Source organism: Fundulus heteroclitus, chromosome 12, assembly GCF_011125445.2.
Source record: "Fundulus heteroclitus isolate FHET01 chromosome 12, MU-UCD_Fhet_4.1, whole genome shotgun sequence".
Classification (NCBI taxonomy): Eukaryota; Metazoa; Chordata; class Actinopteri; order Cyprinodontiformes; family Fundulidae; genus Fundulus; species Fundulus heteroclitus.
The window spans coordinates 24000569-24015272 of record NC_046372.1 but is presented as its reverse complement, the minus strand read 5'-3'; the positions used below and the strand labels follow the sequence as shown (position 1 = coordinate 24015272).

General features: G+C 41.0%; 1 protein-coding gene across 8 annotated transcripts in view; it reads left to right on the top strand.

Annotated features, from left to right (window-relative positions):
- The window catches only part of LOC105924144 (ral guanine nucleotide dissociation stimulator), a 75032-nt gene that overhangs the window by 35145 nt on the left and 25183 nt on the right, over positions 1–14704 (top strand). For 3 of the 8 annotated variants that reach the window (XM_036144322.1, XM_036144321.1, XM_036144318.1), the window contains exon 1: positions 1649–1984. The exons of 3 other annotated variants lie outside the window; for them this stretch is intronic. In XM_036144322.1, coding sequence (XP_036000215.1) covers positions 1796–1984 — 189 coding nt within the window. In that variant the 5' untranslated portion in view covers positions 1649–1795. Of the gene's footprint in view, positions 1–1647; positions 1985–14704 lie in introns of those variants that run through there. 2 more of the 8 variants (XM_036144320.1, XM_036144319.1) reach the window with 1 other exon arrangement.

The following is a 14704-nucleotide window of genomic DNA, read 5'->3' as shown; positions in this document are numbered from 1 at the left end:
AATCTAATGTTTAGTTTAGTCTTGCTGCGAAAAACAAAACAGATTTTTAACTGTCGTTTATAAGATCAGACAGTAGATAAAATTAATTTTCTAAAATAATATCCTGGAAAGAGGTTTTAATGATTTCCATTCTCATTCGTTACAATGTGCAGATTGCAGATTTAAAAAAAAAACTGTTTCCCTGGGTTTGAGCGTTAACTATCTTATATCAGAATTGAGTTGAGTTTTTTGTTTAAATAAATAAAAAGGAAATAGATTTTTATTAGAGTAATGATGATTTTAAAATCTAAGCATTTTTAAATCATGGGAATTTTAGGCCATCTTAATTTAAATTGTTCTGCAAGATTACCAGATTTACATTGTGTTTATAAAAATAGATGTTTCAGTAAATGTGTAAAGTTTACAGGCGTTTTAGTAGCATGGAGTTGAAATACCAGAGCAAGAGCGGTTTAATAAGAAAGTTCAGGTCTGTGCGTGAAGGGAAGAAGAGTCCTGGCGGACATTTTTACGGTTTCCAGCCAGTTGAGCTGCTCTTGTTTCAGTGTAAATATGTGATTTGAGGCTGAAAGCAGGAACAGTGAACTCTACTTGAGTTCGTTTTCTTTTCCCATACTGCCTGCTGCCATAGTGAGAGCAGAAACAACACAAGACCATCATTTCCCAGAGGCATGACATAAGAATGGAGGAGTTAACGTTGCCTTCAGGGACACCTCAGAGAACTCCCCTTTCATAGCACTTAGTCTGTAGCTCTTAACTCCGTACATTCAGCCTTTACAGTATTTATATGTCTTTTTTTCCTGACTGTTAGAGTTTAAAATTATATGATATTTACATAAATAGATCACTGCAGGAAAGCTTTATATAGGCAAAGACCTAAACGGTAGCATCAGTTTAAATCATTATTGCTTCATTATTAAAATGGTCCAGCTATGTGTGTAATTAGAGACAAATCTGCTACCGAACACATCACAAGTTCTTTTTACTGAATGATCAACAGTTACCAAATCACTTTTATACTTACCTGAGCGTGTTTTTAGTCTTTTAGACGGATAATTTTACTAAAATGTTCTTTTAAATCTCTTTACATTTTTGTTAGTTGTTAGTCATTTGTTTCATTTAAAATTTCTTCAAATTAACTTTTCTTATTTTGTTAAATCTTTTATTTAATTCACATTTCTATTTAAATTAAATTTCTAATTTTAAAGTTTTTCTTTCAACTTTATTCAGTTTAATTTGCACGTTAGAATAAATTGAGTATTTTACAGTAAAATGTAATTTGTTGCTATATCTTTGAAATATTAAAAATCTAAATAAATTAAAAAAAACTTAGTCACAGTCACTATTAAGGACAAATGTAATATATATATATATATATATATATATATATATATATATATATATATATATATATATATATATATATATATATGAAATTATACCAAAAGTCTTAAAACATATTAATATGCATATATTTGAGATTACTATTCAATAAAAAAGTATTATAAAGAGAAATATAACAGGAGTATGCCCTTACCGACGGGCTGAAGTCGTTTTCTCATTGAGTTGTAGTATTTCCGAGGTTCGTGAATGCGTCGCGGCGCGGTGGGCGGAGCTTAGCGTGAGTCACGCTGACGCGGGGCGCCTCAGACCGCAGGATGATCCAGCAGAGCTGACTTAAGCTGGAGCAGCAGCCGCGCTTCGCTTGGATCAAAAACACGGAGATACAGACGCAAAATGCCGCTGTGGTGACCCACCGAACCGAACTGAACTGAACCGAACCCACCGCCGAGCCTCCATGGTCCTTTTCCCGGGGATGCAAACCGAGGCGGGCAGCGGCAAGCCGGGACAGCTGCTCGAGATGTTCGACTCGTCGTGGAAGGTCCGGAGCATTTGGGACGGGGTGAAGCTGGAGGTGGTGGAGGACCGCAGCCCGGTGGTCCTGCACAGCTTCACCCACCTGGACCCGGACATGCCCCTGCTGGAGGTGAGGAGGCCCGTTAGATCCCCCGGTTCTGTTGAGTCTGATGGTTCTGATTTTAGGATAAACGGAGCGGCAGCAAACGGGACGTGTTGTTGTTGTTGTTCTGTCTCTTTAAGAGATGTTCTGGTTCTGCTGGGTTCCTGTGGACCTGCTCTGGTCATATCGGTGGTTCTGAAACATTACAGCAGCAGCTCCGGCGCTGGCACAGGCCTGCAGTTGCAGCATGACTTGCTTTCTGCAGCTCTCGCCCTGTGGTTGTCTCCCCCCCTCTGCTCTCAGTCATCCGGGCAGACCGCAGGTGAAAGCCCCCCGCGCTGCGGCCGGTCCCCCCGGGGGGGCCAAACTCCCACCGCACGGCCTGAAGGCTCCAGGTTCTGTTTACATCCACGGTGCTGATGTAGGTCAGACCGGCAGCTGGTGGGCATGCCGGTAACCGGGGGAACTCCGCTCAGAGGGCGTAGATCTGCCAGAGCAGAGCATCTCTCAGTAGTTATTGATGCTAAAATAAAATCACCAACGAAGAAGAAAATGGATTTTCAACATCATTTGATTTAAAACAAATTCCTGAAGAAAAAGACCTCAGCCTTATTCAAACTGATCGCTTTTTGTTGAGCCAAAAAATACTTTTCATAGTTTTTGTTGTTGTTGTTGTAAATTCCTGATTGAAAATGTTTCACTTAAAAATATCTTATTTTAAATTTAAAACTTTCCTCTAATTTCTAGAATTATTCATTGGGCTTTATTTGATCTAGTGAGTTTTGATTTATTTTGAATAGAAAAAATAAATATTAAGCATTTACAGTATATATATATATATATATATATATATATATATATATATATATATATATATATATAGTTTTCTCAATGCATTTTTACTTATATAGCGGCAATTCGCAAAGTCGAAGTCAGACTCCATCAGATCCTCCAGGTTGGTGAGAAAGTTTCCTCTCTAAGGAAACCCAGCAGGTTGCATCAAGTGTCTCCAAGCAGCATTCACTCCTCCTGAAAGAGCGTAGAGCCACAGTGGACAGTCGTCTGCATTGTTGATGGCTTTGCAGCAATCCCTCATACTGAGCATGCATGAAGCGACAGTGGAGAGGAAAACTCCCCTTTAACAGGGAGGAGAACCTCCAGCAGAACCAGAACCAGGCTCAGTGTGAACGCTCATCTGCCTCCACCCACTGGGGCTTAGAGAAGACAGAGCAGAGACACAGAAAGCACAGAAGCTCACATTGACCCAGGAGTACTTTCTATGTTAGATGGTAATAGAGGATGATCTGCCTCCCCTGATGATGTCACAGCTAACAGAACGCCAGACCAGGTGTACCCTCTATGAAGAGAAAAATGACAGAGAACAAAAAGTTAAAAGCTGAAATAACAACAAACAATACAGATTGGCGAGCAGTAGGAGAACTCAGCAGAGAGAGAGAAATAGACCCTGATGTCCTCCAGCAGCCTAAGCCTATAGCAGCATAACTATAGAGGTAGCTCAGGGTAACATGAGCCACTCTGACTAGAAGCTTTGTCACAAAGGAAAGTTTTAAGATTAGTCTTAAAAGTAGACGGGGTGTCTGCCTCACGGACCAAAACTGGGAGTTGGTTCCACAGGAGAGGAACCTGATAGCTAAAGGATCTGCCTCCCATTCTACTTTTAGAGACTCTAGGAACCAGCAGCAGACCTGCAGTCTGAGAGCGAAGTGCTCTGTTAGGAACATACGGGGTAATCAGAGCTCTGATATATGGTGGAGCTTGATTATTAAGGGCTTTATACGTTAGAAGGAGAATTTTAAATTCTATTCTTGATTTAACAGGAAGCTAATGAAGGGAAGCTAAAATTGGAGAAATATGATCCCTCTTGTTGATTTTCATCAGAACTCTTGCTGCAGAATTTTGGATCAGCTGAAGACTTTGAACTGTGTATATATGTATATGGAAATAAAGGGATTGTTTTAGATTTTGCACCGTTTCATTTACATAAAGTCCACAACTTTTAATGTGTTTTTTTTTATTTTAATTTTAATAAACAACAAATAGGACAACGTATCAGAAAAGTAAAGTCAGTTCTTTGCGGAGCCTTCAGCAGTAACTCCAGCTGCCGTCTCTATGAGCTCATCTGGGATTTCTGCCCATTCCTGCAGGCTGAACTGCTCCAGCTCCTCCATGTTGGATGATTTCCACTCGTGACCAGAGAGCTTCTAACCTCAGATTCTCTATTGGATTGAGGTCTTTACTTTGACTAGGCCATTCCAACACATTTAAACCTGTCGAGTGTTGCTTTAGCTGTGTGGTTCGGGTCGTAGTCCTGCCAGAAGGTGAACCTCTGTCCCAGTCTCAGATCACAGGCAGACTGACACCGGTTCTGATCCAGAACATCCGTTTAGTCGTCGTTTTAGCCACTTGATTTTTATTATTTCGTCATAGCGTGTCTCTTCAAAAACATCTGTTAGTGTTGTTAATGTATGAGGGGAAAAACGGCAGATTTTTAACGTTTTAGAGCTAAAACCAAAGAGTTTTTCCTCCAGATTGTAGAACTTGTGCAACCTGAGGAAATTCTGGAAGAAGCGGAGGCTGACGTCACGTGGAGCTCATCTCGCTTTTAGAGCCGGGATGATGTCGACTCTTTGGCCTGCCGGAGTCATTATGGGTCAACGTTACAGATCAGTGCGCAGAAAAAAACTTTATTAACCGATGATTCAGAGCCGGAGCTGCAGCTTCTTCTGAGCTGCTGAACATGTGGGAGTGACCCGGCTCTTAAAGACCCCACTCATCTACTCCTTATAGCGTTTAATAACAGGGTAAAAATTTAACTTCTAATAATCAACAGGCTTCGTTGAGCGATTTTATTTCTCTTTTTTATTTAAGCGGACTCTTATTCCTGTTAAAACGGCCATTTTGCTTTTTTTTCCTCTGTCCTCTAGACTCTGTAAGCTCAGTGTTTTAACTCCTGGTTCAAAGCATTAAAGCCACTGGTTGAGTTTTTACGAGCAAATTAAAGGCAACACTGATCACAAACCTGGCTTTAAAGGATCTGTGTTTAGGCCTGGATAATCCAGCCCACAGTTGATAAGTCCAAGTGTTATAGATTTTAAAATAGACCTGATCCAGGTTCGTCCAGATGGCTGAAAAAGCAGCGAAGCGACCCTTTACCTCAGCTTTGTGGGTTTCAGGTAAAAATGTTTTAAATGCATGAAATGTTGTAAAAACCTCTGGATAAACGTGGAAATTTAAGACTAGAAAAAGTTTTCTTTTAAATGGGGAACATTTGCAGGACTCCTGATCTAAGGGTGGAAATAAACCTAACAGGATTCTACTTCCTGCGTCTCCTTTAACCTCCTGCAACGGCTCCTAAAAACGTCAGCTAAAGATAATAAATAACCAAATAATGCTTCTAAATGTACAGATAATGAAAGATGCAGGTTTTTGTAATGTTTCAGCCTTTTCATGGGACAATTGCGTTGAATTTCCATAACAGAGACACTAAAACTACCAGTAATTGTAGATTGTACGTTACAAAACAGATCAAAAACAATTTTTAGATCTGTTTTTGTTACCAGTTTGGAAATGTTGAGCTGTTTGCTACATTTTCCACTGATAAAAGAAAGTGGATTAATCCTCTTATTGCAAAAAAATTATGCTTTTCTTTGTTTTAAAACCTAAGAATAGAAATAAATGGAGGTTCTTTGAAAATAAAATTCTTATAGTTGATATTTATCAGAAATGAGAAGTTCTTTAGAAGCTCAGAGAACATTTGAGGTTCTACAGGAGTTTTGTTCGGCTGCACTGAGGGTAGAAATGTCTGTTGGGGTTAGATTTCTGTCTGAATGAGTCCAGTAATTAAGAGCCAAGTCGGACTTTTCTGTCTGGTTCTGAGTTTAAATCAGTTTTTTTATGGACCGAAACGTTAGGAAAAGTCTGCTGCTAATGGATTCTTCTCACATTTGTTCAGATTAGTGGGGAGGAATCACAGTGGAGGGTCCTGATCCGTCCGCCCGCTGGGATAAAATGTTCTGTTTGGGCTCCCTGCTCCGTTCCCAGTCGCTAATCGGACCCGGACCGGTGTCGCCTTCATTAAAAGCTGCCGTTGGGTTCTCCTGTTAACCTGTGGCGCTCCGTCTCTCGTCTAATCCCCGCTTTGACACAATTACCCGGGGATAAACCGGTGGGGGGGGGGGGGGGGGGCTTCAGCGACATGAAGGGGTGGAGAACGTTTAAAAAGGTTACGGTAAAAAGAGCAGCTTGGTTAGGGAACTGACCCTCCCCCACCTGTTGCTGTACAGGCTAATTTCTGTTATAGTCAATTTATTGTTGGTTGATGTGTTTCTACACCAATTACTGGAGTTTTTAGTTTTGTTGCTTTCAATGAATAGATAAATAATCAGATTTAATTTTTTTTAAATCATTGTTTTTGTCTTTATTTGACGTACCAATCACGCTTTAGATCCGACGGAGAAGCAATCGGCCGGTTCTGATCCGAGAGATCAGAACCGCTTCCACTTTTCCTTACGAGATGGGAACATTTGGCTGTTTTTTATTCTTTTTTGAAGAAAGTTCAGTTGTAGGAAAAAAAACAAATCAAGACGGTCTTGGTTTGGAAACTGGGCGATTTTTTTTCTGACCCAGAACCCGTCTGCCAGGAGGCGGGTTCTGGGATCGGACCCCTAATCAAGACTCGTGTTTTTAGGTCCCTGTTAAAATATCTGTCTGCTTTTCCGTGGTGTGTTTTAACGGAGAGAAACGGATGATTAGTGGTTCTGACCCGACGTCCCTGGCGCTGACGGAGGATTCTGAGGCGGCGCCGGCTGATAAGTCCAGTTTTCCACCTGAAACTCCTCAGATCCTCTCACTAACCCGCCGTAGAAACGTTTTTTTTATCTGCGTTCCCCGAGGAATTCAACCCGTTTTATCAGTTCAGTCGACCCGTTTGGACCCCTCTGGAGGGTTCTGGTGCCGGTTCTCTTTCACCTCCTCTCTGGGTCTTCTGAGCCGACGGTGACTCGGCCGGCGGCTCCCAGATGGTTCCTACCAACGCAGCGTTATCCCCAGAGGGGAGAAGGTAATCAGAAAAGCACGGCATCTGATTACAGAACCAGAACAGAACCAGAACCAGAACAGAACCAGAACAGAACGGGTAAATAAAGCCGCCTTGATGTCCCGTGGGCGTGCGTCGTTCTGTACGTCTCGTTCGCTTCTCTCCACACGGACCGTATCTGGACCCGTAGAAAAAGATAACGACTCAAACGACCCGGCCGGGTTCTGATTTAATGAAACACGAGCGACCGGATCAGAACTCGGCACAGAGGAGCTTTTGTCTCCACGGAGTCCAGCGGCCCAATCCGACTGTAAGAAAGGAGAAAAAAAAAAAAAAAAACGGGACAGCTGCAGGAATGTGAAGGCCTGGAAAATTACTTAATGCTCCCTGCTTCCTCAAACTGTCGCCTGCTGGTTCTGGTTCTGGTTCTGGTTAGAGGACGTGTGTGTGTTTGAGTCAGCTGGAGGAAGACAGAACAGAGCAGAAGGTTCTGGAGGGATTTGGATTATCCTGCTCTCATAGTGAGGGAGGGGGGGGGCAGAGGTGTTGTTTTGCTCTTGGCTTCACGTTCCTGACCCGGTTCTGGCTCCCTACAGAACCTCGTCTCATATCTGACGTATCAGGAGGTTCTGGAGGAGGATCCGTTCATTCGTCCAGGCATCAGTAGAGTTTTTATTCAAAGTTAGCTCTTAAACTCCCATAAAAGGTGAATTTACATCAGAAATGTCTCGTTTCAGAACCTGGAGGGTTAGAAGCGATTTGTTTTTAGCATCTCCTCAATCATTTGTTCTGGATACGTAATAAAAAAACAAAAAAAAAAAGAATAAAATCAAGTTATTAATTGAAAAATCTTTCTATCTCTGTATAGTAAATGTAAAGATATACCACACATAATGGTGCTGCTGGGTTTTCTTTCTCTCCTCCATTTATATTCTTATCCAAAAATTAGCACAACTTATTAAATATTCTGGCGTTATATAAAGAAATAGCTAATTTTTAAAACTTTATTCATCTCTGGAAAAAAGGTTAATTTTAAAATGGAAAAAATTCTTTGTTGTTCCACAGTGGAGAAATTCCTGCATAGAGCAAATTAACGGCATAAGAATAATACAAAACTACTCTATATTTATTAGGGCTGGATAAATTGGTTTAATCGATTAAATGGAATTTACACATTTTTAAAATTTAATTTTTGTAAAGTCAGGATTTTATTTTACCAAGGAACTCATTTACTTTTTTTCCTTTTTAAGTTAGTTTGAAGTTACACATGTGAAGTGAAGCCTGTTGTGTAAAACCAGCAGCAGCGAACGTTTAGTTATATCTAAATGATTTACATCGGCAGGGCGGCCATCTTGTTTTACCAACATGTTTCTCAGCTTGAATTCAAAACTCCCAGACGAAATGCTTGAACTAAAAACCAAGTTTTTAAAACAATTTCTTTCATTTTGTATTGTGAAACAAAAAAGAGCCCAACCCTAACATTTATTAAAAATGTCAAACTCAAGAAGCAGCTCCTAGTGCGTGGAGTTTATTACAGAGACTGGAAGTTTTTATCCTTAAATGCTTTTAATTGAAAATGAGACAATTTGAGACAGTAATCTGTAATTGTTTTACTCCATATGTTTTTTTTATGTACCTATTATTTAATTTAATGTATCTCTGTTTAATGTGTAACTTTGCTGCCTCTTGGCCAGGACTCCCTTGAAAAAGATGTTTTTTAATCTCAATGGGATTTTTTTCATGGTAAAATAAAAAAATAAAATGGAAAAATACAAAACCTGGGTTTATATTTATACATGAAAAACACTAACAGACTATAATTATAAGCGCGGTATGACAGCTGAGATTCATAACCTGATAGATTTAAGGTAATGACGGTCGTTATGCTGATTAAGGCTGCCCAATAAATCATCATAACATTATCCGTGTGTATAATATTCATATCGCCGAGGAGCTGCAGGCTGCTACAGTTCAGGTGTTATGAACTCGCATTAATGTAACGTTTAGCGGGTCGCACCGAGTCTCACGCAGCAGAAAACGCTAAAATGCTTTCAGCGCTCATTGTTAGCGGGGGGGAAGTCTCTGGTTTGTGCTTTAGGGTCGTTAAAGGACGCGCTGCTTTGTTGGCTTTGTTCAGATGTTTACCGCTTCGGGGGGTAGGGGGGAAGGGGGGGGGGGGTGTTGGTGTTGCCTCTCCGGGGGTTTCCCTGCACATGTAGACTCAGCCTCACAGGGACTTTCTAGTGATCCAAGCAGGTGTGTTTATTTTCTCTCATTGAGCTCCAGTGATATAAAAGCGGATGTTTTGGTCCGCATGGTGGAGTCTGAGGTGACGGAGACGTCCTCCAGCTTTAGAGGAAACGTGAACTTCTCTGAACGAGCCTCATGAGAACATTGAGTGTTGGAGGGTCCGTGGCACCGATATGACGCCGTAGAGCATTTCCTGCGTTTTATTATTTCGTACTCGTGGCAGACGTGCCGGAACAAATCGTAACGTTTAATGGACGGGTGAACAAGATGACCCTGATCGGCTTCCTGTTGATCGTGTTCACTTTCTTAATCTCTAATTTTCCTGATGTTATGCTGCGTTCACACTACAGGGAAATGAGACCCATATCCGTCTTTTTCTTGGCAGTGTGAATGTCCAAATTCCGATCTTTTCGCTTCCGATTTGTCCCTGTTTCACATGTGGTGCTAATTCTGATACGTATCGGATTTTTTTCCCAAAGCGTCCGCAGTCTGAACGTTCATTTAATCCGTCTTTCACGTCGCTGTCCTGACTCAGTACACATCAGTACACACAGTAGCAGCAGCTAGCTCTCCATAAAAACTAATATTATAATAATAATAATTATATAATAATATATAATAATAGCTGCGCTGCTTTCTTCTTACCTTCTTCCTGCTATCTTAATACTGTCAGCTCCCATTGCTCAACAGCTTTCTAATAATAATAACAAGGAGAGATGCCGGCAGGTCTACGTGTTTTTATTTTTTTTCCAACAAAACTTTATTGAACACTCCTGTTATCTGTGCTAGCGGGTCGCTTTGTGGTCCTAAACAGTTCAAACACCAGAATGATGACAGTCACATTTGTTAATAATAATAATAATAATAATAATAATAATAATAATAATGATGATAATATGTACGGCCACCTCAAAAAAAATCTGATTTCAGCAAAAAATCTGAATCGAGCATCAAGACCTGCAGTGTGAACGTAGCCACTTCAGTTGTCTTGTTTATTCTGTGAAACTGAGATAGCTTTAGATATAAACCCAGCTGTGATTTAAAAACTGTGTATTTTGCTTTAGATCTAAGGATTTATCTGTGGAAATGCTCACATTTTACTGTAGAGCTTTCAAGGTCTGAAAGGTTTGGATAAAGTGGTTGAAAATACTTGAAATTATAACTGCATCGCTTTTCAAATCTTAATTCTTACATTTTTTTTCTGATTAAAATCTGATTGCTATTTTATTCTTTCTGGTTTTGGGGATGCTTGAGAAAAATCTGGTGTTTTTCTTTTTATAGTTGAGGAAGACAGCGTCCCTGTAAATGTTTTAAAAAGCATCCAGACGAGGCTCCGTTCTGGCGCAGCTCTGCCGGACGCTAACGAGGAAAGATGCGGCAGAATCATAACTAAAGAAAAACGTTCTGAAAAAAAAATAAACACAGGCACAGACCATTCATTGTCTTCTGCTAATCCATTCATCCATTCATCCACTCATCCATCTATGCATGTGTCCATCTGAGCACCAGGAAAATCCATCAATCTGTTCAGCTATAAATCCAAAGATCCAGGGTTGGATCCATCAACTGATTCACTTTGTGTCGTCCTTGTACTGAAATGTGCTATGCAATAAATTTGCCTTTCCTTGATTCATTCCTCTGTGCTTCCATCCATGCTACTGAAGGTCCATCCATCCATGCAAAAGTTTTCTATCTAAATAAACCCTGCAGGTTGCATTGAGTGTCTGACTTGCAGCATTCATTCCTCCTGGATCAGCATAGAGTCATAGAGGACAGTTGCTGGCATTGCAGCAATCCCTTATAAAGAGCACGCATGTAGCGACTTGACAGGGCATCCATCTATCACACGTCTGATGATCCATCCATCCATGCATCCAACCTTCCATGCATTCCTGCAGCCGTCCTTGCATTCGTCCGCCCGTCCATCATCCATTCGTGGGACGGATGGACTTTTCCCCAGTTTATTTGCTAAACAGGATTTGCAGCTGATAAAGGGAAGTCATTTTCATATTCTGGACCGTTCTAAGCAGTGTGGATTTGATCGGCGTGTTGTTGGTGCGATCGCTCTCTCTGCTTTTCTGCCAGTGAGATGAAACCTAGATGGAAATCCAGGACAAAGCATCAGAATAATGGGAGAGAAAGGTGTTTGTGTTTTGTTTTTTTCTGGTAGTGTCCTGAAAAAAAATCATGCTTGAAAACACTTGAGCTGCACATTCAGCTGCTCTGCCAGGAACCTTCATTCAGGGTTTGTTTGGATCACGTTTTTTTTGCTGTTTGTAACCAGGATGCATGATGAAGCTCTGAGTCAGGCTGAAGGAATGAGGGACCAGTTGATCGTTCCCCTTCTGCTCGTGCAAACGGCATCTTTTTAGATGTGAGATGATCTAGGAATGCGGAAGGAGGCGGATGTGTGTCTTTGTTGAGAAGCACCGGCCTGCTTCCTCCCTGGTCGTTGAAAACTAAACTTCTGGTCTCTGAATGCTTCTGCTTTTTTGCGGGGTTTCAGGTGGCGCTTCTTTGAAACTATGGAGTTTGTTTAGCAGCAGAGAGAGTGTAGCCGATCATGCAAACACTGGCCCCGGCTGGAACAGGAATGAATAGGAGCATTATATCAGGGACGGAGCGGGGCGCTGCCCTTGAGCTCTCTGTGTGTTTGAGGGTTTGAAGTGATAGCAGCCTCTGTGGTTTGCTTGATAAGCAGCTCCCTGCTGTCGAGGCCTTCAGCTGCAGCTGTTTCTCAGGGTTTTTACTCTAAACAGGATTTACAGCACTTTGTTTCTCCTCTCATTTATCTGTCACACTCCTCTCCCCCTGGTAAAAACGCTCTGCTGACATCAGGCATGTTTCCTGCAGCAGAACATCCCCTTTAGAGCCGCTTCTTCCCTTTCTCCAGTCATTAATCTTTCTTGATCAACTGTCTCATCTCTGATGATGGGGTTTAACTTCTGGACCTGATCCTGACTGAATGTGACACGCTCTGTCTTCTTAATGCTTGTGATCGATCAGTCTGTTGGCTTCTGTCTCTGCAAATGCTTCTTGAAGACTAAAAACGGGTTCTCAGTGGGTTTAAGATCGTTGGATTTTCTTGACCACAGGTCCAGTTTGACAATGTTCTGGTATTTTCAGCTACTTTATCACTTTTTACATGCGACATGGAGATCCATCATGCTGGAAAAGTCCATTGCCAAATTGATTCTTGGTCGTTTGAACAAGTTGCTCATGGTGTTCTTGGATATTAGTGACTTCTTTGCATTAGGGTTGGCAAAATAATTGATACCTAAAATGATTTATTCAAAGATACTCATTTGCATCAAAATTGGTACGAACTGACCCGTTCCATTTCCCCAAAATTGTGGCCCATGTCTCTACGAGGATCCGCTGCTGGAAGTTTGAAGTCGGCTAGCATGTCGAGTTCGGTCAGAAAAACACGAGATCCTCTTTATCAACAAGATAAAAACTGAAGGAAAGTTGGCAGGAAGTTTCCCTATAAGGCAGACCGAAAAGATAAAACAAAATGCTGAAAAATGCCACCTGCTACAAGCTAACGCTACAACACTGATGTTTGAGAGCAATGTAAAGTGTTATTAAAGCTCCTGTATCTGCAATAGTGAAGTAGTTACACAACATATGCTATCTCTGTCTGTTTGAATATTAGCTTCACGCACACAGAAAGCCCAATCACTGTGTTCTGTTGGTATGTTCTGCAGTACAAATAAAAATGCAGGAAAAATATTAATCAGCTGAGTCTCAGTCAGCTAATTAGCAATCAGGCAAAGAAACAAACTAGTGTGCCTCCTCCATCAGTCTTCCACTTAGCTTTTAGGCTAGTTGAGGCTAATGTTGCTAATATTAACTCTCCAGTTTTAGTGGAGCTGGTCTGAAGCTGACGCCTGGAGCAGAAAAAGCAGGAACCAGTGGCAGCCTACCCTGCTGCTGTAGTTGATCACTGAAGAAAATATGCTAAATTACCAGAAAACTAGAAATTGCACAGAGCTACTGCTGAATATAATTGTATGCTCCAGATCCTTGTTTACAGTGTAAAAAAGTATTTTCTACATTATGCAGATCCATAGTTGTTTTGAAACACGGTTTGTTTTGGTTCAGAATGATCCTTTATTTGTCTCTCAGGCATAACTTTTATTTGTATCAACAGCAAATTAACAGGCAAATGGAAAGACACAGTGGGGCATTAAAGATAAGTGATTATAATAAGATAAAATAATTACCTGACTGAATTAATGGTAAATTATTAGTAGTAGTATTAATAAACAGTTCTATAAAGGAAATTAACACTTAACTTACTACTATTGGTGTCATCTTGTCTGTTTTGCTGACAAGTTATTTCTTTAAACGGGGGCTGAATTGTTCGCTGGTTTTATTTATTTATGTGAAGTTAAAGATGAGGTCAGTGTGTCGGTGCAGTTTAACTCCTCTGTCCAAAGCCAATTCATCTCCAGGGAGACAAACGACAACACTTTGGCTGATTGACTTCCCCTGCAGAGAGATCCTGAGCTTTTTTTAATAATCTTAGTTTGTCCGATGATGCCACTCGCTGCAACTCTTACCATGATAACAAAGCCTGGCGAAGCCGGCGGTGAAGTTGCTCCGTGTTTTCTGATGAGTAAAGCAACCAGAGTCCTGTGACTGATGACTGCAGCGTCGGTGGAACAAGATGTTCCTGCTTCCACCTCCCGGAGGTTCTGGAGGTTCTGGACGTTCCCCGGATCTCTGCAGAGAGGCAAACAGCTGATTGGAGACCGGCTCCGCTGTGATTAAACCAGGAACAACACCAGGGTCTCTTTGTCTGGTCTTCTAGGTTGAACTGGTCTTTTATTCCAGAGGCTATGACCTTTCTGAGCCTCCTGTACCTCTGTGTTGACGTTTCACACGAAATGCCATGTTTGCTCGACACCGGATTGTTAAAAGTCCGTTAAATCTGACTAAGATTCCTGCTCTTAATCTGATTAAATCACAAGGACTTCAACTTCCCAGCTGATGATTTTCTCTGGTAGCTTCAAGGACGGTATGACGCAGATAAACAACAAACAAATCCTGAAGGTTAAGTTCATGATTGATTAAATAAGGAAAATCAAACAATGATGAAACCTGGGAGTCTAGAAAATGCTGAGTCACTGGTTGTTATCGCTGTTTAAAGGCTGAAGAGGCACCTAAATATTTGTACAGAGCTGGGTTTTTAGTTTAAATGATAACAAAAAGTGAATCCGTTGGTCTCTAAAAGATGTCGGCTTAGCATAATTATACTCATGAAGGCAACGTAATCAATAATTAACTAACCAGCACTTGTGTTAAAGTTTAGTTTTGCGTGTTTTAACGTCAAAGTGTTGAAGCCTGACCTGTTTATTTCGTCTTTACTGGCAGCTTTGTTACGGTTTTACTCCAACTTTTAACGCATTTTTAAAGCTTGTTTTACTCTTCCTCAT